The sequence below is a fragment of the Strigops habroptila genome, chromosome 7 (assembly GCF_004027225.2).
Source record: "Strigops habroptila isolate Jane chromosome 7, bStrHab1.2.pri, whole genome shotgun sequence".
Lineage (NCBI taxonomy): Eukaryota > Metazoa > Chordata > Aves > Psittaciformes > Psittacidae > Strigops > Strigops habroptila.
This window is the reverse complement of record NC_044283.2, coordinates 53,643,446-53,670,986: the sequence shown is the minus strand read 5'-3', so window position 1 is coordinate 53,670,986 and position 27,541 is coordinate 53,643,446. Positions and strand designations below refer to the sequence as shown.

Here is a 27,541-nt window from a genome sequence, read left to right as displayed (position 1 = left end):
GATAAGATTGGGCAGAAAAAAATAAAGAAGAAACCTGACTCCCATTATGTGAAAAGTTCTATCAGAAATACAGGGCATTACTGAAAGCAGCTGAAGGTGACACAGACAAGAGAGAGTGTTTCCTTCTGCATAACTCTTATTATCCAGTAAAGCAAATTCTGGTTAAGAACAACAGGGCAAATCTCTACACTTAAAAGGAAGCAAACAGAAGCAAGTCTATGTCTACAGGGAACTGACAGGGCTTTGATAGCTCAGGACGTGTTTGATACATAAATGAACTGAGACTAAGCAAGGGATATTCAAATGTTATCTCCTTGAAGAAACAGTAACAACCTCTGCTGGCCTTCCAAAGAGCCTTTTGTTTCAGAAATCCTGGAACTTCAAAACTGACAACTTAACTAGCGATAAACTCATTTTAGTTTCAGCAAAAATGTTAGTTGTGACAGTTTCTAAGGTTGGATACACAGCTACTTCACATTCAGAATAAAACAATGCAGTTTCCCAACATGAATAAAGCACAGGAATTAAACTGAGGAAAAGTTAATCCTGAAGTTTACCATACACAAAACCCAAGACCTTACCCTTGAAACATAAATGTTAAATTGCTCTTTTCCCTAGCTAATCCTTGAAGTTACCCATCTAACTTATTATCAACTAGCTATCCCCCTCTATCTCAAAATCAGATACTGTGCCAGACTGCAATGGCTAGTGAACACGAGTTAAAACCAACACACTGATTGCTTTAAAACCAGAGCAAACTGCAATGCCAACACCAACAAAAAGCCCTCCTCAATCTATTACACTCTTGTCTGTATCTTAAATTTGCCAGCAAAGGTAACTTACAAGTCACAAGCTTGGTTTACACAGATTTCTATTTGTTTCATATCTGAAAAGAAACACAGTACGATTCAATATACCCTTGAAGCCTAATGCTACAAAAGCAGAGGAAAAATGGTTTAAGAAAGGTGTCTTCTATTACACAGAATGCGTCAACACATTTACAGTTATGCTGTAGTCACGGTTCTTTATGACTTACAGAAACATGTTTTCCGTGCAGACTAGACAAGGAAAATCAGAAGATCAGGAGTATGTATAAAGAATATAATTACCATTCTATCTAAGAATAAGAAATGTAAATTCCAGTACCGTTTGCTAATTCCTGGGTGGACAACACCAACCCTTAAATAATGATCTAGAAAGAAAAAAGATGAAGCCATTTAAATAGAAAGGAAAAGTTTCCTGTACAAAAATGAGACTATACAGTTCCTAACAGATACAGCTGTAATGCATCCTCTCACAAAGAATGGTTGTAGGATAGCGTTTCTGATTATGACCTCTTCTCCTCTTGCTAGGCTAAAGATACATGCCCTGCATTCTCATCCTTCACTTTAGACCACTGACATGAGCATCTCCTAGGTTAAAGGGGATTTCAGGAGGCAAAAAAAAAGCAATACTTGAGAATGGTCTGTACTTCAAGAATAATTGCCTGAGACAGGTATTGATGCTAGGAGTACACAGAGGTCCACTTCAAAAAGCCAGATGCAATGGCAGCAAAGCTGTCTATTCCTGCTGACATTTCAGAATGTTCTCCAATTGTCCCCAGCTGCTGCTCGAAGAGCTGGTATTAGCATGGTCCACCTCATGCTTCAGTTCCGTATCCCTGTTACCATCTATAAACGATACCTGGGAGTGCAACTTCTGACTTGGCTTCACCGCCATCAGTGGTGCACAAAAACACAATGTACAACATATGACGTGGGCATGCAAGAAGTTTTCACACCCATAAATAACTTGCACTGCATACCGAAATGTTAATGAAGATATACATTGTGCTTCTTAAGCAAAAGTAAAATCGGATGGTACAAATACAACACTGTTAAATTTGAACATCAAACACTGCAATCATAAATAGCTGAATTTTTTGTGAATTACGTCCCTAGTCCTTGATCTGACGTACATATTTTATTTAAATATGTGTCAGTAGTCACATGGCAGGCCTTCACGTCTTTGAACACTTCAAAAAAAATCACAAAAGATGGAAGCTTGCCCCTAAGAATTTACTAATAGAGACTTGCCAAAACCAAAACCAGACACACAAGCTAACTGTTCCCAAAGAATGTGCAAAAATGATCTCTCATTCTTTGTTAACAAGTACTTTGGATTATTTTTTCCAGACAGAAAGCAGGTTCAAGAGAAAAGGCCGGTACTGCCACTGCATGCTATACACTTCATGTTCCTAAGTTTATTTAGAAAGGCTTTAAAGATGTGTTTTCTACATACGTACTTTCTTGAAAGTTGACTGCTAGCAATTTGAATTTCTGCCCACTGCAAATCCAGTAACTGGACACTATCAGGTGTCAGCACAGAACAGTTAGTGTATTTACTAATTTTTTTCAGTTCAATAACTTTCTGCATCATAACAACAACAATCACAATTTTAATTGCTTTCTGTATTTGCAGTCTTAACGCAGGGACACGGCATGAATAAGCACTGAAAAGCCACTTGAGAAAATGCTGCTTTTCCACACTAAGATCAATTCCTTCATGACCCATTCTGCAGTTGCTCTACACAACATTGCTTTAATTGCCAAGCCTGCATTTGAATTTAAAAGCAGCCTTCAGTCAATTCCTCCCTTCCATGAACCCTCTAGAGGGAGGGTTTCTCTAAAAGGAAAATGTAATCTTGAAGTGTTAGATTGTTCCCAAGACATACATAAACCATGCATATCAAACGCAAAGTGTATCAACTGAAAAAAGCACAGAGGCAGACCCTACTCTGGACAAGAAAGTAAAAATACACATTTTCTATTCCTGTTGTTTAAGCCACTCACTACCATCTAAGTCAAATTCATATGCTCTTTGCTTTACTCCATGCCAAACACTTCAACAGGCTATGAAGAAAGTTGGAAGGCAAAGGTTTCAAAAGTTTGCCTGATAGCAAAAAAATTTATTCTGGGTTCTCTATTACATACTAGGAAACCTAAAGGAAGAGTCACATTTGTTTGGTTTAGGAGCCCACTGTGTATTAATGGCATCACAGAGGAGTCAGGATAAGATCCCAGAATAGAAGCAGAAAGGAACTGATCTAGGGGAAGGGTACTTCACTGGTACTTTTTTGGGTACTTTTGGGTACTTTGGGTACTTTTTTTAGCAAACACTGTTAAGTGTTACTTGAATTTGCTTTTTACTTTTGTTTTCATGACCACGACAATCTTTTAGCAGATGAAAACACATCCTATAAACAGGATGTTTATGAAGGTCTTAAGATACTTTAGGAATGGAACAGCTATCAGTAAATAATTTTGTCAATACCTGATCCAGAGGAACATGTTTCACTAAGCCACTGACAACAGTCCTTGGGCTTGCTTCACCAACATCCACTTCTTCAACATATAGAGCATCTGCATCTGGATGCTTTCTGGCAGTGATAATGCAGCCAACACGAAGATCCAGACGAGAAACATCTACAGGTTTTGCATCACTACTTCCAGCAGCTGGCTGCTGTTTCTTCTCCTTCTTGTCACCTATTAAAGAAAGTTTAGTTCATGAAATAAACATTTAAAAAAGCATAAATAATGTATATGACTATTGCAAGGGAAAGCGAGGTACAATCTCAGAAATAAGCTTAAGTGCAAAACACAAACGAAGAGTAAAGAGTTAGCACCTTTATTACTAGTTTCCAGTGGAGAATCATACTATACTTGAAAGACTTAGGTTGGAAGGGACCTTAAAGATTATGCAATTCCAACCCCCTGCCACAGGCAGGGACACCTTCCAACAGACCAGGTTGCACAAAGCCCCGTCCAACCTGGCCTTGAACACTGCCAGGGATGGGGCAGCCACAGCTTCTCTGGACAACCTGTGCCAGGGTCTCACCAGCCTCATAGTATTTTTTTCCTTAATATCCAATCTACATCTTCTTTTTGTCAGTTTAAACACATTCCCCTTTGTCCTGTCATTACAGGCCCTACTAAAACGTCCCTCTCCAGATTTTTTGTAGGCTCTCTTTCTGTATTAGAAGACTATTGCAAGGTCTCCCCAGAGCCTTCTCTTCTCAAATTTAACCACCCCAATTCTCTGAGACTCTCTTCGAGAGCGACCCTTCAAGATGACCTTAGCTAACGTTCTTCACTAACCAAATACACTAGTGTGCGAAAATGCTCATGGCTTACAAGGTTCCACTGATGCAGTCTTTATTCTATGGCAATGCAAGGGTTTATTATTACCTATACATACTGTATAGTATAAAACATCAATGAAGCAACACTCTCCATACTTAGCTGCTTATTTAGATATTCCTTTTAAGATGAGCAAGCTACATCCAGTTTGCATGTAAGACTGTCCTGTTTAAAAGACATTCAAGATTTGCTTAACAACTATAATCTCTGTGGGACTAAGACACATTTAAGAAAACTTACTTAAAATAAGCATATTCTGTTATTCCTTCATCCAAGATAGCTTACTCATTAGCGTAAACTGAATTCCCTCTTTTAGGGAGCAAAAAAGGAAAAAGTGGACACAGCATGTAATTTTTCATTATCCTTGCTCTAGTAGAAGCTTGAAATTACATGATAGATTCAGAAAAACACTGCCCTTTTATTATTAACATACGCAGTAGCTCTTTAAAAAAATTTCAGTTCATATATGATGAATAAAAAGCTCTGGTGTTTATGACTGGGGTTTATTAATCTAATTGTAATGTAATTAAGATTAATAAAACCAGTCATATTCATAATAATTGAAAAGAAACTGAAAAAATACCATTAAAATACTTAACAATTAATGTCTAAGATCATTTCAAAAGACCTGTTATCTTTATCCTTGGTATCATTCTTCACTGTTCTCCACTTCATGACATTTCTCTATAATACACAACTGGGAGGAGTGGCTGACAGGCCAAAGGGTCATGCTGCCCTCCAGTGGGAACTAAGCAGGCTGGAGAAATGGGCTGACAGAAACCTCACTGGGAAGTGTTCAAGGCCAGGTTGGACAGGGCCTTGAGCAACCTGGTCTAATGGGAGGTCTCCCTGCCCATGGCAGGAGTGTTGGAACTGGATGATCCTAAGGTCCTTTCCAACCCAAACCATTCTATGATTCTATGATAATCATCTGGAGCCACAAAAATCAGCTTCTAGCACCCTATTTATTTTACTTTAGAGAAATGTAGTCTGTTACCAAATAAGGAAAAGAGCAAAGCATGTCTGTACATAGCATACATACAGATGTGCAGAAAACATCAATTTCAGTGCTGCAGGCTAAGGAGAGAACAGCACTTCTCTGGCTTGTGTTGGCATCAGCCCAGGACCAATATCCAGAGAAGCCTCATAGATGAGGTTTGCAAGAAGTTGAACAAAGACGATGGGAATAACCAGAGAGGAAACAGGTGAGACAGGTGACAGAAAGCGAAGGGATTTGAGATATTCCATAATTTCATCAGTTTCAAGACTGCAAAACAAATTTTATTAGTTACTTTGATTTTTAAATACTATACCTACAACAGACGTTGAACTGCCCAGAAATAACCTGTTCAAGGCTACTATTTAATGTTCATACTATATTTCACCTTTTTCCAAATACAGTCACTGGAAGGAACAAGCCAAACAGACTGCTTTCCAAATTTAAGCTACTTATGCAAAATGAGAGGAAACACAATACAAGAAAGTTTTATTTTTCCTTACCAATTACATGCTTGCTCTGTAGCCACTGAATACTTGAAGAAAACAGTTAATTGCCTGATACGACATATGGCCTCTGCTTTTATATTTACAGCCCTGTGGAATATTGATGTGTCAAAGGCTGCAGTACATCAAAAGAAATGAAGAAGCTTATAAGTCTGCATACAGCTCACCAGAAAAATCAGAGACACAGTGCCCTATCAGCATAATATCCAAACTGTGAAAAGCTAATAGCTAATAAATAATAACTTGCCTAAGAGAATGACTGTAAAACATCAGTTTAAGTTACAAAGACAGACATCTGTACTTCTGTGCAAGTGTAACAGACAGATCTTTTCTTCTATCAAGAGAGCTGGTTAAACAAAAGTCAATACAGACTGCTATAAAAGAAAAGGAGGACGAGAGGTGTTAGGAAGGCTACATACCCTTCTCCTACATTTACTCCCTGTTGCCAAAACCAGATTATGCTATCTGCCTACGTGCTTACCCCAGTACACTTACTCTTAGCCACATGATTTCACCAATGTTGACACGGATGTATCTGATCTAATGGAACTTTACTACCTGTAAGAATTTTCCAGGAATAATAAAAAAACCAACCCAAAACCACCAACAACAAAAAACCCTTAAAAAAAACCCAAAACAAAGAAAAAAAAAAAAAAAAAAAAAAACCAAATCAGCATACTTTGCACTCTTCCTTTAGTACTACATTATGCTACTACTGTTTGCAATGTATTTTGCTGAGCTGGTCTTCACCTTTTGCTTGCACTGCTTCCATGGCACAAAAAAATTCTAACTAAGCCTCAGAACAGAAAGCCATAGAGTCTGCCAAACCTCTCTAAATTTTGTGTCCTCATCTTCATCCCACTCTCTTTCCCCCTTTTACTTTTCCCCCGCCCTTTGTGTGTGTATTCTGATTTTGCTTTTTTCTACTGTGGGGTATTTGGGTGCTTTGTGGGAGGGTTTGTTTTTTTGTCATTATTATTTGTTTTAAAAAAGGGAGTTCCGTCACATTAAAAGAAATTTGGCATGTATCCCATGTAATTAAGAATCTTCAGCTTACTTGACAGCCTTCATCAACTTCAAGTACTTCCAAGATTCAAGAGCTAGCACATGACACTTCCTACTGTGGCTGTAGAAACTGGTTTTTTGTGTACCCAAAATGATGTAAAAATACTTGCATAAATTAAATGCCTCAACTGTCTACCACAGCTAAGAAAACTGAAGTACCTTTTTTTTCTCCTTTTTCCTTCTTTTTCTTTTCTTCATCTTCACCTTTAATTTCATCTTTGGAACCAGTAGATGATGTGACTGCTGTAGTTTGTGGATCATCATCTGAAAACGAAGCTGTAGAAATGGTTGTACCAGGAGGAACTGCGATCTGCTTTACTAAAATCAAAACCACAGAAGTTAGAAGGATTACCAGAACTTTGAACACTACGACATTTTAAGTTTCTGACAAAAGTGAAAAAAAGAGAGAACTGAGAATTTTGCTTAAAATACCTACATCATAACTGCTGAATAGTGAAGCACAACATTATGAAACACATTTCAGAACTCAATCTATATATGATTACTCTGATCAGTTAAGAACAATGCCTTTGACTATGTTCATCTAATTTCTGTGCTCAACTACTCAATCCTGTCAAAGTAGCATATACTAATTTACTTAAAAAAAAAAAAAAAAAAAAAATCTTAATTTAGTCCTACTACCTTTTAGATCAAACAGCCAAATAAAGCTGGTTTTCCCATCTTGGAAAAAACATAATCCTTGAGACCTCTCTCAAGCATAACAAATTCTGTGAAATATCCTATACCTGTCAAGAATTGCTGCAGAGTAACAGACAGTGGAGAAATATAAACTAATGGTTTGGTTTAGTAGATAACAGGGCTTTATTCATACCCAAAGGAGAAAAGTACTTCTCTGCATTTATATAATGCTCATCTCTTTGAAGACGGCATGTGTTGTTTTGCCAGAATAAACATTCAGTACAGTTGCATGCTAGCATCCAGCTAAATTGGATACCATCTCTGCCAGCATGGGTAAAAATAGTAATAGCTGTTGATGGCAGAAGTGGCTTTCTTTTGAAATAATTTTAAACAAAACATGCATGATCTGAAACACTTCAGTTCTGTTTCTTCTCCTTTCTTTTTACTATGAATTATATAAAGATGGTGCGAGCTGAACAGAGCTACACAGGCGAGTGGAAAAAAGGAAAAAGTGCAATGAAAGGCTGGTCTTACTAAAGTATGGAATCAAAAATTCAAAACACATTGTTTCTAATTTTATATTACCACAGATTTTCTAATAAGTCACTGCCTATCAGTACTTTGAACTATGGCTTGATTTTCCATAGGGATTTGTCAGTCATGACAGATTAAAAACTCATGAGCATCAAGTGTTAGACATTCAGCAATTTCTAAGGTATTATAAGAAGTCATTGTCATCAATCAAATTCATGGCTAATTACAAAAGTCACTGTACAAAATCATACAGAGAACCAGTTCCATGTCTGATTAAGGTTTGGCATGTTAGGCTTGCACCTACTAAAATGTTGGAATTACATAACTTGTCATAGGCATGGAACATAGGAAAATCCAGAATTTGTAAGAAATGCCATAAAGTCACATAGAAAAAGATAAATATCAAGATAGTTTTGATCATATTTTGTGCTAAATAGATCTATGTTGTACAAGGATAGGACTCTTCCCCCACCTCCATTTCGAATTTCTGCCTGAATCAGCTCCTGTTTCAGCCCTTCAATTTCTTTCTTCAGTTTAGCATTTTCCACACGGAGCTTCTTCTCTTCTCGGAGAGATGCCTGCAAGACTAGAGGTTTCAATCATTAGGATCCAATAATTAGGATTCATAATTTGGCAAACAGAGGGTTTGCCTCTCTTTTTTTTTTTTTTTTTTTTTTTAAGAAAAGTGAAACACAGTAAGCAAAACAACAAAAAAGTGGAAGCTTTCAAGGTGCATGTAATCAGAAATATCTTGTAACCCTTTTTTGTTGAAATAGCCATTTTTTACAATACTTATGTACTCAAGTTGCCTCTCAATATACTAGCTTCTCAATCCTCCAAACAGACTCACAAGAAAAAATTCCAAGAAACCTCTTTGAAAAAGCTTGTTCACGTTTATAATACAGAGCACCTTAATTCATTGATACCAATATAAAAGTTGAAGGTATGATACTCTTGAGAGAATCCCAGTGGTGAAAAAGCAGTAACACATTCAGGCAAATGCACAGCCTCACATTGTTCCTGACTCCCTTTCTCCCCCCAGATAGAATTGTGTCCTATTGAATTTCCATTATCTGTTTGTGTCATTAATCCTTCCTCATTCGTGCCTTTTCAACTTCAGAATAAGCAGCTTCAAAAAACCCACAAACCACCAAACAGTGAAGCAGTGCTACTATTACAATCTTTATCTTGGAAAACTTGAATCACACTTAAAAGGCTGACAACACCAGTGAAGTTGTCCATGTTCTCATTTTTTTCTACAAGGAGTTAATGTTAACCATCTGGTTAACGACTTTATCACAAGATAGATAATTCCTTACTAGCTTTCTCCTTCAGCAGAGCAACTTGTTGCTTGAGGTATTCAATAACTTGATCGGCCTCTGCACCCTTCTGCTCCAGTCTGTTCAGCACTGCATTGTTGGCTGCCATCTTTACCAAGAAACGGGCTAAAAACCTAGACAAACAACAGACAGTCTAAAATTAATGACTTCTTAATGTAATAATGCTGCCATCTCTCACCTAAATTCAGTTTCTGGATAAGGAAATTTGCTAAGTGAAGAAGCTGGGCTACCACATCCTAAACAAAAAGCAATGTTGAACAGAATCTATGTTTGACAGCTGCTTTCAAGTATTTCAGAAGAAAAGCTACGTTTCTTCCCAGCTGCAGAAAACATGTTCTTCCTTCATGAAACAGAAAAAATTCCACCTTCTCAGAAAGGTCTGAATAAATCAGGGGAGAGGGAGGAAGGAAATAAAAGAGAAAAGGCTGGACAGCAGAATACTGTGTCCTGGTTTCAGCTGAATAATTTATTAAGTGTATGCAGAATTTTATTGAGACTAAGAAAATAGAAACATCCCACAAAAATTTCCAAACTTTTCAAATAAATTTATTCAGAATATACTGAATACTTAATATGCTGTGGTTGTGTCTACATTAAGAACTCCTGTTATTTTACTTTTAAGCAGAATTCATCAGTATTTTTGCTCATCTCGGGTTGATACAACTTTTATTGCAGGTTTACACCTTCAGAGCTATTTTAGCACTGATTTCAATTGTCTTATTTTGTTTCCAGTAGAATGAAAGGCTATGCACACAGTTAACAAATTAAAAAAGCAGGAAACACAGAAGACCAGTAAAGACAAGGGCACAAATAAATGCTGTCCAACCTTCTTTTAGGATGTTCAACTCCTTTTATTGGATTTCTCTAATGTTCCAGAAACTAGCTATGCCTTGTGTATAGCCCATATTTCATGAAAGCTACCATATTCGGCCTACTTCCTTCTCTGCAACATTTGTGTCTAACCATAAAAGCTTGTATAGTGTGAACAAAATGACGAAATACAGTCGCTTGTATCTGCAGCAGATCCTTTATCAGTATCTGGATGAACAAAGAAACTGTACTAAAAGTTGATACATCTTTAAATCAAGAAAACTGATTATAGGTGGGAAGAAAAGACACCTTGCAGATCTTCACAAGCAACAGTGATATAATTCCTGTGAATTTGAATCAACTGCAACCAAGGGAAGAATTGGTAAGAAAATGGTAATCCAGATGCATGCATTGGCTCCTCAACCTTATCAAAGCCCAAAAATGCCTTTTCCCATATCAAAGCACAAGAAAACTTCCCATTTTATTGCAAGATTATTCTGACACTATAACCTAATCTGTTATTAACATACCAATATGCTCTGTTAGGAATTGCAACAAAAGCCATGCTGAAAACAAAACAGGTTTAGAAATAACTCAAAGGTGAACAGATAAAATCGCACTCATGCCAGTGTCAACATATCACCTTATTGCACTCTCAGTATCAACTTATATTTGATATCTGATCTTCTATTACAAAGAACTTAATTCTCCATAGCTATAAATCTTAAAAAAAATAAATAAACAAAAAAAAAAAAAGGGCAAAAGACAATAAGACGCAGTCTAATTAAAAGTTCCCAAAGTAAAATTCATAATGAGAGAGATACAGTAGTCAGACGATGCATGGGGTATACTGCTCCTGCACAAGAGATGAATGAACCAACATCTTGACTCCTTTGCAATCTAATACAATCACAGTCTGTTTTACACACACAGTTTCACTTAAAGATGCAAGAGCATTACTGCCATCACACCTTCCACAACAGTTTTTTCTTTTAAAAGAAAAAGATTCTCAGGGAGAGAGCAGCAGTAAAATAATCTCACTGGGACAATTAAATTAATTTTAATATTCAAATTAATCTCTGCTATTAAGAAGATAAGTTTTGTTTCACGTGCAGTTTGAAAACAGAGGGTTTTAAAAAGGAAAGTTATTCCAATAAGTTACTGATTCAGTTTTCAAATGGAAATAGACATAAAACTATTATGGCACAAAACAGCATAATACAAAGCCTGGGGTATTACTGTCTGCTGCATACCAGTAAGATGTCTTGCAAGCTACATATTCTCTCAGGGAAACACAATACTAACAGTGGAAACTTTGCCAACAACAACAGAAATGCTACTAAAACTTCAAAGTGAATAGGACCGGTATATTTTATAGGTTTTAGCCAAGTTGGCTAATGAACTGAAGATCTGGAAATGAAGTTACATGATTACAATGGGTAGACATTTTCCCAGTTGTCAAACAAATTTCTGTAAACCTAGTAGAACAATAACACATAGGAACAGGTATTTCCGATACTAATATAAAGAGCCAACAGGCTGAAATAAACAGCTGCACAGGCACCCATCCAGCAGAGTGACAAAACTGTATCTAAAAAGGGTACCTAAAAAAAATAGTTAAGACCCACCCTTTATTACAAAACACATTAAAAACCTTAGCACTGCAACAATCAAAGGTTACAGTCAATTTTTTTTTAACTTTTTCCCTATGTCTTTTGTTTTCTATTATGCTAATACCCCCACATACACACATACACACACACACAAAAAAAAAAAAAAGCGCCCTCAACCAACCAACTCTTATTGGCAATACGCAAAAAAAGGAAAGAAAACCAGGGATAAAAAAAACTGAATCATACCTTGTTAAAGATACATTCTGACCTGTGTTGCAGAACATGTTCCAGAGGCCAACTGAAAATAAAGACACTTCATACAATGTGCCTAATGAACTGCTTTCTCTTCAAACAAAAAATAGTTCTGAAAAAAACCCCAAGTAAGGAGTAGCTATATTCAGACCTTCTGAAAAGGGTAACTTACTGGAGTTAGCTGGTTAAACAGTTTCCCTTAGCTGAGCAATCTTAGACCTCTGAGGACTACTTTGTTACCTACGAGATGTTCAGAACCGCTCCAAAACTCACTTGCTCCACTGCAATGGAATTCAATCTTCAAATGAAAGACTCAAGTCCTGCAGTTATTAATGAGTAAGTTACATATCAAGACATAAAAATTATTAATTTCTTATAATTCTACTTGCTGATCAAGAGAGTTGCCTATCTTTTTTAAATGGAAAACATTGCCTGTTGCAGTCTTCTAAGTAGCTGCAGCACCCTCACAGGCGAAAACGAGCATTATTCTACTTTGTTCCTCTAGAACATAACATGAAAGAGTCCTCAAAATGGCAAACTCCGTAGTAAATCAGGACTCATATAGTATAAATTACCCCAAAATTTCAATGTTTTACGAATACTGGTTTACTCGCATTGGCCTTGACCTTAAAATATATCCGGATCAAGAACTGAACGCACCAAGAAGATGCTAAAAACATAAACCTTGTCGTAGTTCCCTCTGCAATATGAGTATTTTTTTTTTTTGTTTTAAAAGCAACAAAAAGCCAAATTCCCATAAAATTAATGACCAGATTTAAAGCTTAAACTCTAGAAATTGAGTCTGGAATCTAGCCATAGTCTGAACATGTAACCAATTTCTCTTCACTATTGGAAAAGCAATCATGTAATAAAAAAACCTCCAGAAATTAGAAGCCAACTGATTCCCAAAACCTAAAATAATCAGCTCTAAGCATTCCTTTTTGCAGCCGGGCGTTTAAGAAAGCTCAGTACTTCAAAGTTTTCAGCTTTTTCTTGCAATGCTTTGTTAATGTCAACACATAAAGACTACTAACTATGAGACCTAATGCATAGCCTGCTTAGTAAGACCTACTGCCTACAGATCAACATGTTGTCCATGTATGTATCGGGTACATATATGACAGTGATGCAGCTTTATTTCAGCATTTTCAATTCAGTAAATTTTTACACTGCTTACTTAGGTAACATGCATCTTATTTCTTGTTCTCAATGTGGGCCTTCATGCAACACAACCACATACCATGTGCATTTCAGTTGGTCACCCTGAGCATGTGTACAGACAAAAAGTTGACAAATTTAATCTCAAATGATGTAAAATGAAACAAAATTACCACAACTGCCTGCCACTCCTCTCTTCCTTTCCCACAGAAACACTAACTTCTCCACAATATGAGGGTAAACTTCAACATCATTCTGACCCATCATTGCTCCTCACTTTGTGCTAGCTATGGAGGAGTCAAGCATTTTTACGTCAAAGCCAATCCTACCAATCTTTAGCAAAGAGCGGATAGCAATCACAAGACAGCCCGGACAGCATAAACATATGCCTTACATAGAATACCATGTTTCCGAATAGCCATCAACCAAGACCAAAAGCAAGGAAACATTACAGGAGAAAGTAAAAGCCTGCAAAAACATGTTTGCTTTTCAGTTGAGAATTACAATTCTTAACTGAAAAGTAAAAAATTAGAAGCTTGTCATTATGAAGCAGAACCATCGGAATCGGCATTATTCTAAAAGCTATCAATGACACAAAGGTACTACCCCTAATGTTAAATAAAGTTCATTAATCTAAACTATAGAAAAATATTTAATAGCAATTTCTCTTCCTAAGCTTTTGGTCTTAAGTCTCAAGCAGCTCTCAAACTCCTTTTCCTCTTCCATGAGATGTTTCAAGATGCTTTATTGTGGCCAACTCCTATAGCAAAGTATTCTACTTTCTGTAAGATAGAAAGTATCAATGATCACTTTGTTTCTTCAAGAAGTGTGTTCAAAGACTTCTATCTCAGCATCTTTCTTGGGTATGGCAATTTCTGGCAGGCAATCTTACAAAACCCCATAAATAGAATGTGCCAGCTGTTTGCCAGATTCTGCTCTCCTGTGCTTTGCACTTCTACGAACTGTCAGGACACAGTGAATCATATTTAAGAATCTCACATCACACCTTTTTGCTGTGCAAAGTAAGGAACAGTAGCAAGCAGATCAAAACAGAAGGGAAAAAAAGAGTGTAACTGTTAACTTTTGCTAAACCAAAGTATCAGTGTAACTAGGAAATTGTTGTAACTTGTCCCCACCTCCTGTTCCAGAGAATCAGGATTCATGTTAAAAAAAAAAAAAATAATTCTGATTTAACTTTTTTGGTAATAAAACTTCAGATTTAGATTTCAAAATTATGTAAATTTCATCTATTAAACACACACCCCACACCCTCACACAAAAATCCCCCAGCCCCCAAACAAAATAAAATAAAACCAAAACCTAACAAAAAAAAGAAAGAAAAGAAACAAAACTGAGGAGAGTTACAACTCATGAGTTTTGAGATCAAATCTTAGATTTTACTTGATCATCTCCCTACCTTATTCTAATTAAAGCACAGAACATCAGCAGCAGCTCTCAATTTCTCATTAGGGAGGCAACAGACTAACATTTAGTAACAACTTTGCAGCGATTAGTTCTATGGCTAGGACATTTTGGAAATCAGCTATACTTAGTAAGTTCAATGCACTTACCTATCACTACCCCAAAAAGTTGGGCGTTTCACTGGTTTTATACCTGTTACATGTCACAAAATGCAATCATGCCTTTTATATTCCTTCTCAGCAAATATAATTCTAAAATATTAAATATTTCTAGGCTTCAAAAGACATAGAAGAATCAGATTTTCTTATCAGAAACACAGGTTTTCCACAGTTCTATCTGTGGAAAAATATAATTCCTTAATTGCAAAATAAAGAAAAACATGAAGCTGTTCACAAACAGGTTTCAAAAAAACATGACTTTTAAACCCATATACAAATAGGCTAAGGTATCATAGGCAGCAGCGTAATGCTGAGAAAGAAAACAGAAGTATTTTAGATATATTAGATATAACTTCTGCATTGCTTGAGACATTTTAGTCACAATCAAAGCACTATTTCCCTTGTAATAAAAGACGAAAAAGACCTAGTGCACCCAATTACACTTAAGTATCATTCCACCCACATTGAAAAGACAAACACACATCAGTTATTTACCAGAATTAAGAATATTGTTAGCTCTGTAAGGGAAAAACCTAAGTTTACTGAATCTCACACTGTTGAAGTAAGTTTACATAATTAAAAATACAGTTTAAGGTCCTAAGTAAATATGTGTCAATGATGAAAATGTAGGTGCTCATCCACATCCTCCTCTGCATACCGCAAAGGAGGCCTACCAAAATATTTTTGGCAACGGCTAAAACACTTAAAGGCAACAGCTAACAATGATAGAACGATTAAAAGCAAGCAAACAAAAAAACCCCAATCCCAACACAGAGCTTCACCACATACTTTTTTAATCAAGATTTTGAGCAATATTGCTAAATTGCTGTGTATAAACTCAAAATCTATAACTTATTATCAACTAAATCATCATGGAACTTCCTTTTTGACTTACAGTACTAGATCAGTGACCTGCTACCATGTACTAGAAATGTGGCATTATAAAAGACAAATGGAATTTAAACGCTTGTAAAAATTGTAAAAAACCCTTGTATTTTGCTAAACAAAGAATGCTCTTTTTAATATGAGTAAAATGGAATTACAGCCTAAAATGTAATATGGTATTGTAAAGTATGGCAATACAGTTTTGCAGACTTATAATTCCTCATCTTCCCAAACAAGTGATTGAGTGATTGCTATGATTGGGGCTTTAAATAGTTGAACAGCCGTGTTTGGGTTTTTTTTTTAGCACTTAAATAGACTTTTTAAAGTATTCATTAACTATAAATTCCTGTGTAGTCAGCATTGAAAGCAATTTGCCAAGCAGCACATTGTGCAAAGTTGTACATTTCTGCCATATGTTATTTCAACTCACATCTTTTGCACTGAGAGAGTCAGAATAATTGCGTTGCAGATTCCAAACAACTAACATGTATAACACAGTCCATCCAAGTAGCAGTGCCAGCCCTAAGGAATGATCTGCTAGCTCTGGAGACCACAGTCCAACCCTTCTGGCTGCCAGATAAATCAGGCTCAATCCCAGCTGCAGACAGGTCTTTTAGTAGTCCTAAGAGCCTACCCCCTCCCTATTTTAAAGGGCTGTAAATAGTAAAAACACACACAACCCAACTTTTTCATATTGAAAAACACTGCAACATGAAAGATTTTCGGGGTTTTTTTTAATGTGATGGAACATTACATACAAAAAAAGGCCCATCCACTGGTAACAATTTTGACACAATAGAAGCTACTCAGTAATGATCACTTTTAAACATGAAGACAAGACTGTCTTAGAAGGGAATGATGTATCAAAGTCACAAGCAAGCCACAGCACTAATGAAACAGGCAAAAATCAAATCTAGGAGAAGCAATGAATGAAGACAAGCATATGTTAGAACAAATAAGGGTAGAAGCAAGAAATTTTTACTTTAAGAGTATTATGACAGGCTTACTTTGAATTAAAATGAACCACTTGGATCTGTATGGTAGAGATCATTAGAAACTGAACAGTCAGAAGTAAAAATTATTTTGGTATTTTGTTCAAGTTTGCCTTTCAAGACTTAGTAGATGCCACAACTTATTAATTAACCTCATCGTATCTTAACAGACCACAGCTGCAACAGTCAAAAGGTTAAGAGTACTTGCAATTTCATTCACATCCTGGCTATAAGCTTGTGCTAAATTTGTATTCAGGGAGAAGTTTTACTAGTGCTTGTCTCAGTCCAATTCTGAATTAACTTTGTACTCTTTCCCACTTCCGAGCAGACACCCCAAGGACTAAACAAAGCAGAGACTACATGGAGCTCTGTCCAGGTCAAGATAAGTCAAGCGATTTGGATGTGGCCTGTCACAAAGACTACATACGAAGCTGTACATGATTTATTAATCCAAGACGACTGCCCAGTAATTCATTAGACACGGATGGCTCACAACATGGCTCAAGAAAAGCAACTTCTTTGCACTGCTTGACTTAAGCCTCAACAGGTTACACACCCACTACATCTGCCAGGTCCCCTGGCAGTAGAGATTCATCTGGTTGTGCTTTATAGTGCCGTCTGAAATTTAAGTAGCAGCTCATATGCCAAAACAGTTGGACAGCCGTATGTATTTTTTTCAGCACTGTGTAAGTTTTGGATCCTACTGCATTAATATTTTAATGGTTCTATCAGAATCTTAAACGATCACCACGTGCAGAAGGAATTCTCACATAAATCCCATGATGAAAAAGATGCAACACCCACAAAATGCTACCTTATTTCTTTGACCTTAAGCACTGATTTCCAAACCCCAAATACATCCAATTATTTGGATTACAAAGCTTACATTAAAAAGTTCTGTGTGGTTTTTTTTGGTTGGTTTGGACGGTTTTTTGGTTGTTTATTTTTGTTTGGTTTTTGTGGTTTTTTGTTGTGGGTTTTTTTGTTTGGGATTTTTTTTAATTTATAAAAGCTGTTTTCTGAAACAAGGTGTCTCCAGTGACTATCACTGAATACAAAATAAAAACAGTAGCTGCTACTCATGCCTCCAAGTAACCCCATAAAATGCAAAGGCTCAATGTCCACATAGAGACCAGTAACAAGTGGTGTTCCTCAAGAACTGGTATTAGGACCAATCCTGTCAGCAACATGGACAATGGGATTGAGCACGCCCTCAGCAAGCTTGCTGACAACACCAAGCTGTGTGGTGCAGTCAACACACTGGAGGGAACAGATGCCGTCCAGAGGGGCCTTGACACACTTGAGAGGTGGGCCAGTGCGAACCTCATGAAGTTCAACAAAGTGAAGTGCAAGGTCCTACACCTGGGTCGGGGCAATCCCAGGCACAGCTACAGGCTGGGCGGAGAAGAGATTCAGAGCAGCCCTGAAGAGAAGGACTTGGGGTGTTGGTTGATGAAAAGCTCAACATGAGCTGGCAGTGTGCACTCGCAGCCCACAAAGCCAACTGTGTGCTGGGCTGCATCAAAAGAAGTGTGACCCGCAGGTCAAAGGAAGTGATCCTGCCTCTCTACTCTACTCTCTGGAGTACTTTGTGCAGTTTTGGTGTCCCCAACATAGAAGGACATGGAACTGCTGGAGTAAGTCCAGAGGAGGGCCACGAGAATGATAAAAAGGCTGAACCTGATGATCTTAAAGGTCTTTTCCAACCTAGTTGATTCTATGATTCTATGTTAAGGGGCCTAGAGCACCTCCCATACAAAGATAGACTAAGAAGATTGGAGCTGTTCAGCCCGGAGAAGAAAAGGCTACGTGGAGACCTCATAGCAGCCTTCCAGTAGCTGAAGGGGGCCTACAGGGATGCTGGGGAGGGACCCTTCGGTAGGGACTGTAGTGATAGGACAATGGGTAATGGGTTCAAACTTAAACAGGAGAGACTTAAGTTAGATATAAGGAAGTTCTTTCCTGTGAGGGTGGTGAGGTACTGGAACAGGCTGCCGAAGGAAGCAGTAAATGCTCCATCCCTGGCAGTGTGCAAGGCCAGGCTGGACGCAGCCTTGAGCAACTTGGCGTAGTTGGGGGGTGGAACTAGATAATCTCTAAGGTCCCTTCCAAGCCAAACCATTCTGTGATTCTATGACAGGTGATGGACTTTACAATTACAGACACACACATATGCTTACACAATCAAAAATATAAGCAGATTCTGCTGCATCTGTACATGTCTACAGGGTCAGCATGTGACAGGAACTCAAAGAATCTGTACAGCAGTTTACCCTCTAGGGTTTTACTGGGGAGTGAAAGCTTTAGATTACTGTCATAACTACATGGTAAAATACCCATAAATCAGATAGCAGAACAGTAACCAGAACTGCTCTGAAATCTACTTGTTGATACCAAGTAGAACACTGTTTCTTAGGTATTTCACTTATTTTTGTAACTTTATCTTAAAAAGGCGAGCATTCATACTACCTCCTTAATTAAGAGCAGGCACAGCAGTTATAAAAACATAAAGAAGAAAAATGTTTACCCTCTCTCCCTAAGACAGGCCTCACTCAAGAACAAAAATGTATTTTAAAAGTCTCTCTCAAAATCCAATCTTTTTCTTTTGGGTCTGTCAGAGCAGTTAGGATAATAACCCTTGTCAAAAAACCTCTCTGCTAAAAAGACATTTTAAAGATACCTTCTCCTCAAATACCTGGGGAATTTGGAAATAAGAATACTCTTAAGCAATGCATTTTATGTCAGCAATAGTCTGCAAAATAATGGCATTGGTTAGCTAGTTCACAGCAACATTGATCCCCCTTTTCAGTTTTAATTCACAATACTCTTCACGTCCAAAACCTGCCTACTAGTTATCTTATTTAGGTCAACTGTGAAATTTATTACTTTTTACATTAGTATCAGCTTTTCTATATATAAAACTAGTACCTTGTAGCACAGCTAAAGGAAACCAGGATTTAACCATTCAGTTAAAGCAAGTGCTAAGATTAAAAATAACCATTATTTATTCAGGAAAACATTCAGCAGACATCATGCAGATGTACAGCAAAAGAATCAGCGTTATCTAACAACCACATTAACAACTGCTGGTATTTACTAAGGCAGAAACTTTAGGTATTCTTTTATGTGGACCAAGCAAAAGGTGAAGAAAATTAAACCTGAAAATGTGTGGTTTTATGTGTGCATGTGTCTGCGTGTAATCAACGAAAGAATGGCAAACATCTCTTAACCAGGAACAACAAAGCTCTAAGGGGAAAAGTACTCCTCGCTGAACTCCTGCAGCTGCAGTATCTTATTTACATAGGCAAAACCCTCCCACGCATATGCAACAACCCAGTTTCATTCATCACACAAATAATTGTACTTTCCAGTGTTGAATTTATTCACACACATTATACAAAAATACTAACTTACCCTGCGCAGAGAAAATTATTTATTCAGCTGTCTAAAGTTGGCTGACAACAACTAATCCTCAGCAGCCAGAAGCAGTTACATGTCACTTCAAACCACGTGCCAGCAGTATTCATTACTGCATATTCCTGGCATCAGCCTCAAAACATAGGGCTTTCCTTTCACGACGTAGAGTGAAGAGACTTAAAATTCCTAGCAAGCATCTCATGTACTTAGAAAAACCTTCAGATATAACTATTAATTATTCTAACCAACTACCTTTTGGATCAATGGTTTTAACTTGTGTGGTAGAAATATGAAGAATATTTTTTCCCCTTTGGAGATAAAAGAAAGAAACTCTGAAGAAAAAAAGTTTTCAGTAGATTTGCATTTCTGCAGATGAAGACTTCACTATTCTCAGCAGGAAAACAAACCAAACAACTTCTGAAGCAAAGACTGTACAGCAACTACCTGTCAATCATTTCTAAATGAAGCGCAAAAAGTAAAAATTCAAAGGATGCTTGAAATCAAAATGCCAGCTTCTGCTCAGACATGGATATCCACCAAAAGGTTATATTACATCATTGCTATTTCAGATCTTCTACTGATTTGAAACAAATTTTTCCAGAAGGGTGCCCTTCAAATTGAAAAAACCAAAACAAAACAGCCCCCCCCCAAAACCAAACAACAAAAAACCCCAAACCAACCAAACAAAAACAAAAACCCAAAAAAACACCCCCCCCAAAAAAACAAACCACAAAAAAACCACCAACCTACACCACGTTTTCCTATACAGCAAATGCTATTTATATTTAACACAGGCCTTTTTCTTTTCAAAATGAGAATAATTTAATTCTTATTAACAGAGAACCACCACTCAGATTTTATATGCTTATCTCACATTTTGAAAAGCAAGTCAGTTTGCCAAGGCTAATGTAAACCCTATGCAAACAAAAGACACTTTTGACTATTGCGGTTATTCTAGTTGACGCACAGTAATTACCTTCCCAAACCATCCTGAAAAGGTTACTTTCGGCCTGACTTGTTTTCTATATTCTAAAACTAGAGGGTAACATCAAGAGTTTTTTGGATTACCTTTTAGAATCCTTGCAACACTCTAGCTGTTACTTCCCTTGTTAATTTAATATTGCATAATGTAGTGAGTAACTTCTCACTAAAATGCTTATGCACTGGTGCTGAAAAGAACTAAATTAGGAACATCACTGCTACTAAATACCTGTTTATGAGCACTTGATAACCCGATTTCAAAGTAAATATACTCGCTAGTCCTTTGGCCACAGTCCAGAATAGCAACATTGTTATTGAGTTTGCAGTATGTTAGTTGAGGTAAAACTTCTGGACCACATCTTCTACAAATACTTAAGTACTGCTTGAGAGAAAGCACAGCAATATTGCATATTTTAATGGTACCAAAAAGGTAGGCAGTCCTGTAATTGCCTTTCAAAACCTTCTTTGTAGTTTCATGTAGAGAGAAGCATTTGAGGTTCACAGCTTTTAAAGCTTCTAGGATGAAAATTATTTTCCTCTCTTTCAATACTGAATCTGTGCAGAGAAAAAAAAAACAACAAACCAAAACCCTTATGCACTCATCTTGGACATTGAGAAGGCTGATGTCAGCTGTAAGACTGACAGCATCTGACAGAAAAACTCTCCAAGCAGCTTTTGGGGAACAGCCATATTTCACCCACAGATTCAAAGCTGCTTTTTTTTTCCCATAGTTTAAGACAAATTGAGCTAAATTCTAAGTTTGCTGTGTTCCAAATTATCCTATTAAAAATTCAACCATTTTAAACCAATTATTTTCAATTAAAATACCTTGATTTAGCACCTTCAAAACCTGCAAATTTGCAGGTAAGTTCTCAGTAAATGCTAATTTTATAAGCTATATGTAAAGGGGGTGGAAAAATAATCTGTGCCTAGTTCTTATCATTTTATAGATGGTCATATGGATGTGAAATTACTTACCCCCTGTGATGTACCAGGGTAATTCAACCCCTAAGAAAAGATTAATTTCCCTGGTGTACAATTCAGTGTCATATCCTAGCTGGCAACAGTGACTTCCTTAGTGTGACTTACCAATTACTGGAGTACTTGACACAGAAGTAGCTCTTACAGTAGGACAAGCACAAATGTGAACTCATGGCCTTCGCTCCAGAGCAGCTGCTACCAAACCAAATGCAGTGCCTCTTGCATGCCATGCACAAGCCTGTGCACTCTGTGGGAAGAGCAGTCCCTAGTTGCCCTGGCCAACTGAGCTGCTGAAATGATCTGCTCACTCACGTTCAGTCTGAAACAAGACGCTGCTACAAAGCTGTATATTAAACTGTAATTGAGAGACACTCTGGGATAGAAATCAGATCCAACAGCCATGGATCGTTTCCGAGAGAGGGTCCTGAAGTCAGAGACTAATCTTTAAACTATTAATTCATACTCGGTTGAAGTTATGTCGGGAAAGCTCCTGATGAGAAGGAAATGGAAATAAAAGTCTTCTATAATGGGTAATTTTACGCCAAAAGATTGAACCAAATGATCTCAAGAAGAGATTTGCTAACTGAAGGCAACTTTTGACAATGTTTTAGGGATTGCCAACTGCTTTCAAATGTAAAAAGCATCTCAGAATCGGCCTGCTTTCAGCTAATTCGGATATGAGACAACACACCAGGGAAGCAGTTATAAGAGGAATTCATTTTTTCTCTAATTCAGCCTAGAATCTCTGTCAGGTTTTTTGCCAGCATTCTGAGAAAAGAAGAATGGGTTCTTCTACATGAATTGTATTTAATGGATGCTGGTTAAATACAGTACATATTGCTTTCTAATATGAATGCTAGTTTAAGCTTCCATCTCTAGAGTTTTAGAAGTCAAGGAACAGTTTCTAGGCTGTTAATATAAAGTGGCATAAGAATTTAAGAATTGTACACAAAGTTGTGTAGTGTAACAAAAATTACAAAAGCTAGATCAGCAAAAGGCATTTCTTTTCTGGAATTTCTCTCTGAAAATTGTACACAGCAAAGAGGACTTTATCTAATTCTCATTTCAGTAAGGTATCAGCCATTTTCTTTAGAAACAACAAGTGTCAGCAAGTTACTACAGCTGCTGTTACACACTCCCACTGAGGTATTTAATCACCAAACTGGATCAATTTCAGACTATCATGACTCTAGGTTTTAAATGTAACTGAAGAGAAACCTTATCTTTCATATTGGTAGGCAGAGATGATTCCCTCACCTTATTAATAAAGATATGAATTACTTTTAAAGGTATAAAACTTACACTCCACACGAGCAATAAGGGTTTTTTGGACAAACATCCCCTCCTCAGTTTCTATAGACAGAATGGGTGACCTTACCAGAAGGCCACTGATCAATTGACCATATTCTGACAAAACAGAATGAAGCAAAACAAACCACGAAAGTGAGTAACTGGAAGGTGCTCTGCTCCAAGACTTAAAAAAAAGTTATTCTGATATTCAGATGCTGACTTATTTACCTAGTTACTTTTATCCCCCATTCTTGCTCTGATCCCATGGTAGGACACAAGAACTTCTGAGTAACAGAAGAGGAACAGAGCCAAGGACATTCAAGAAGAAGAATACGCATGATGACTCAGAAACTGATTCTTTGGTGGTCACACACTACTGCTAATGCAGCTCAATGTTAGCCTGTAAGCAGCAGCATTAGAATTACTAAGATAGACTAATTACCATAGCAAATAAATAACATACAAAGGAACAAACAAGTGATTGAATTGCTCCTTCTCTTTTTCCATTTGAACCAGCCAGTTATTTAAAATGTGATATTGAAAACCAAAATTGCAAACTACTTTACAAGCTAGCAATAAGAAAGTAAGAAGACACTAACAGCCGCCATCTGCCAGTCCTGAAAGGCATGACATTTTTGAGATAGTTTATTTAGGGGGAAAAATAAAAGGTCAAAACTGACATTCAGAAAAAAATCCTACAAATTAAACTAATTTGGTTTTGTGTTGGCCGATCACCTGATATAAAAGTATTACCTGGGAGTAGGTCATGACTTGCATGTCTCCTAGAAAACTGAACAGGGATCTGGCACACTAAATTTTGTCATCAGGAATGCCAGCGACTACCATGCTTAAACCACAGTTATAATTAATTACAAATTTCTAACCATGCTAAATTTACAAGCATTTTGTCAGTAGCACAGAGCATGCTCAGGCAACAAACTTTCCTTATTTAACTATAAACTTGGACAGTTTAGGAATACTCGAATACAGTGACAATCTCAAAATATTTGGAGCCATCACACTAACCAAGCAAATTAAAAGCTTATATTTCTTATATTCAATAAGTGCTTTCCCTTGTTCTGTCTATCAGGTCTATACAACAAACTGGAGCTACAGAGACTACAGTTTCAGGCAGGGAAATACCTGCTTGCAGAATGTGTCGTACTTGTTACAGACTTCACCATTAGAAGACTTTATGGCTCAAAAAGTGTAAAGGCAACTAACTAATGAATTAACACAACGCAACAAACAGTACACAGAAGAACAACTTTTCATCTGGAAATCTATTACCTTGTCATGCATCTCCCCTCCAGTTTAAAGAAAAACAGGGAGCAGGGAAATCAGCTCAAACTTGTCTTTTCTATTGACAAATGTGAGGGAGACAGGACGAAATAAAGGAGAGGCAAGTCAGGAAAGGCCTGACTAGCCACATTTTATTACAGGCAAACTGTCTCAGCTGCTCAGGAGGCTTCCCAAGCAACGTTCACATTGCACTCATGCATACTCAAGACCCCCCACAACTGTCACAGAGATTTGCTTTTGTCCAGGTTCTCCTTTCCTGTCTCTCAACTTCTTAAAGACACTTCAAAGAAGATCAAAAAGCTTGAAAATGCAGTTGTTTAGTCTACAGAAGAGAAGATAGATGGAAGGCTTGGTCTCATTCTTCAAATACAAAGGAAGTTGGTATGTGAATGGGACTAAACTGTTCACCAGGTCTACTGCAGACAGGAAAAGGCAAGGCAAGGAAGATTTAAGTTAGACATTTGGAAACCTTTCAATTAAGAGTAATTGACTGACCAGGCTGCCTATGGAGGTTGTGGAATATCCATCACTGGAAGATTTTAAAAAGAGGTTACACAAACATCTGTCAGAAGTGATTAAGGTATAATAGATTAGAATGAATTTGAGATCTTTTGCTCCTCTTCCGCTAAGGTCATCCAGCATTACAAAGCCAGTAATACTTCCTTCTTTTATATCCCTGCACTTTATTGAACTTCAAAAAACACATAGTAAAACCTACCCCTCTAAATGTGACATTTCCACATATTGAGGTGTGATTATTTGGGAGAACAAAACACACATCAAAGATTTGCTAACTGTGAAAGCAGGATAAAGAAACCACCTGTGAAGCATAACACCAGTGCATTAGGTTTACACTCGCACTGAAGAAATTGACCTCTGATGTCATAATGCAGACAGCACTATATTTTCTTGTTCTCCAAGAGAAAAGAAACTTGTGAAAATTTTAACTGATGACTTACTGATTTGTGGTCACAAAGCCCAGCCAGTCAACCATTTTTCAGTTTTCGCCATTTTTTTTTTTTTTTAAAGGAAAGCACTTTTTCCCCAAGCACCAAAAAACCCACAACCGAAAACAACAACAAAACGCAAAAACCAACAAAAAGCCAAAACCAAACCAAAACCCAAACAATGAAAGCAGAAAACTGCTTTGAGAAGTAGCCAAATCTTTTTGAAACCATATTAAATTATGAATAAGGATGGCTTCCACCACACAGGGGAAAAAAGTCATAAGAGACTTCCCTCCACCACTGTTTAATACTAACGTAACCATGGAAATATTTTCCCCCCTACTGTTTAACACTAATGCAACCATGGAAATGAAAACCAAACATCAATTTTTCCCTCACCCCAGTATGACAGGATATCTAACAAGGGAAATGTTTCTTGGTGACGGTAATAAGAACCATACAGGTAACTGTTTAGTAGGAAAATCAACAGGGGTTTCCGGGGGTCTCTGCTGGACTGACATCATATAATTAATATCACTATACAAGAAATGAGAGATGCTATTTACTTTACTCACATCTGATGTTCCTTGCAGCTGCTCTCTATGCTGACCCTTCAGTTTTACCTGTGTTGTCTAACATTTGACATTCTTTAAGTTTTAGGAAATACTCCCTTTGAAGAGACAAACATGAATTAATTCATTCACATGGGAGCTGCAACATTCAGCAATCAAAACATAATCAGAAAAGTTCAAAAGTGTTATGGTAGATACCAGATTTGTCTTCCTGCACACTTGATCATCTTCTGACGACAACTGCTTTCCGTTATTTTTATTATAGAGATATCTTCCCAGTATGCTTCTGGGGACTTGCAAAGTAAGTGGGATTTATAGACACCCAAGAGTTCAATTTTTTCTTTTCACTGTTGGTCTAGAGAGGTCACAGATAACACTTATCTCCTATTTTGCATCTCAATACATTTTTTTTTCTTGCCAGTTCAAGATCTGCTCTTCATTCTGATGCCATTATTTGAGTTCTTGTCCTCCAGAATGTATAAGCTACCTGTGCTGCCGCTTTGGGCTTTTTCAGAAATGAACAGAGTAACATAACAGCCATAAAATTATTTATTCTACTTTCATGTTCGTGGGAGGGAAGCTGAGAGACCGGTACTTTTTAAATTTTATTCTACTGCTAATTAGTAAATTTACACAAAGCAGCAACTTCAGAAGTGGTCTGTTGATTTAAAAAGCAAGCCCACAAATCACTACAGCTGATTATTACCTTTTGTTATGACCTACTATCATATAATACAACCTAGCAGAGTTCTATAGTATAAAGTGTGTTATATATAGAAATACTTTGAGGCATTTTGACAATATTTCCAGAAACTATTTTTAAAGCTTCATGTCAACTGAAATGAGTGTACTGTATCTCAGTATGTTACAGATTAATACAAAAATCAAATTTTTTACTGTCTACTTTAGTCATAATTTAAGAAACACCACCACACACACAACACATCACAAACAACCTGGTCTCTGCAGAGTTTATGGAAGAAAAACAAACAAAAGCATGAGAGATAATCTGGAAACACTGATCAAATTATTGTGATGATGTTTCATTTGAATTAGGAATTCAGCGTGTCAAGCACATAGCATGAAATTTCAGTGACTAACATTACAGTAAATACATATATTTCAACATTCTCTAAATTATGACTCTGTTCTTCAAAAATGTGATTCTATCAAGGATATTAAGCAGGCGACTTTAGAAAGAACAAGATCAGGGAGGAATGCCACCCATGAGCCTTGTATGATGGAGCATTACTCACATGACATTTTATAGTTTCCTTTTCATTAAAGCATAGTATTGTGAAATTTCCAGGTCAGTAGAAAGCCAAAGACTGTAGTAGACTAGAATCCCTTGACTGATTTTCAGGAACAACTTTAAGAAAAGGCCATGAATTGACTTAAAGGATTTTGCAAAGCATAAGAAGTCCCAGGGGGTTGCTTGCTTCCTCACACCGTGGCATACAGTTAACTTCATTGCTAGTCTTCTCGGATAGCACATATAATTG

General features: G+C 37.1%; 1 protein-coding gene across 3 annotated transcripts in view; it reads right to left on the bottom strand.

The window, feature by feature from the left end:
• The window catches only part of AIMP1 (aminoacyl tRNA synthetase complex interacting multifunctional protein 1), a 37,754-nt gene that overhangs the window by 8,722 nt on the left and 1,491 nt on the right, over positions 1–27,541 (bottom strand). For 2 of the 3 annotated variants that reach the window (XM_030492841.1, XM_030492842.2), the window contains exons 2-5: positions 9,239–9,372; positions 8,392–8,505; positions 6,906–7,064; positions 3,313–3,524 (exon numbers count right to left, since the gene is read on the bottom strand). In XM_030492841.1, the coding sequence (XP_030348701.1) occupies positions 3,313–3,524; positions 6,906–7,064; positions 8,392–8,505; positions 9,239–9,372 (619 nt within the window). The remainder of the gene's footprint in view (positions 1–3,312; positions 3,525–6,905; positions 7,065–8,391; positions 8,506–9,238; positions 9,373–27,541) is intronic. The other variant, XM_030492843.1, reaches the window with a different exon arrangement.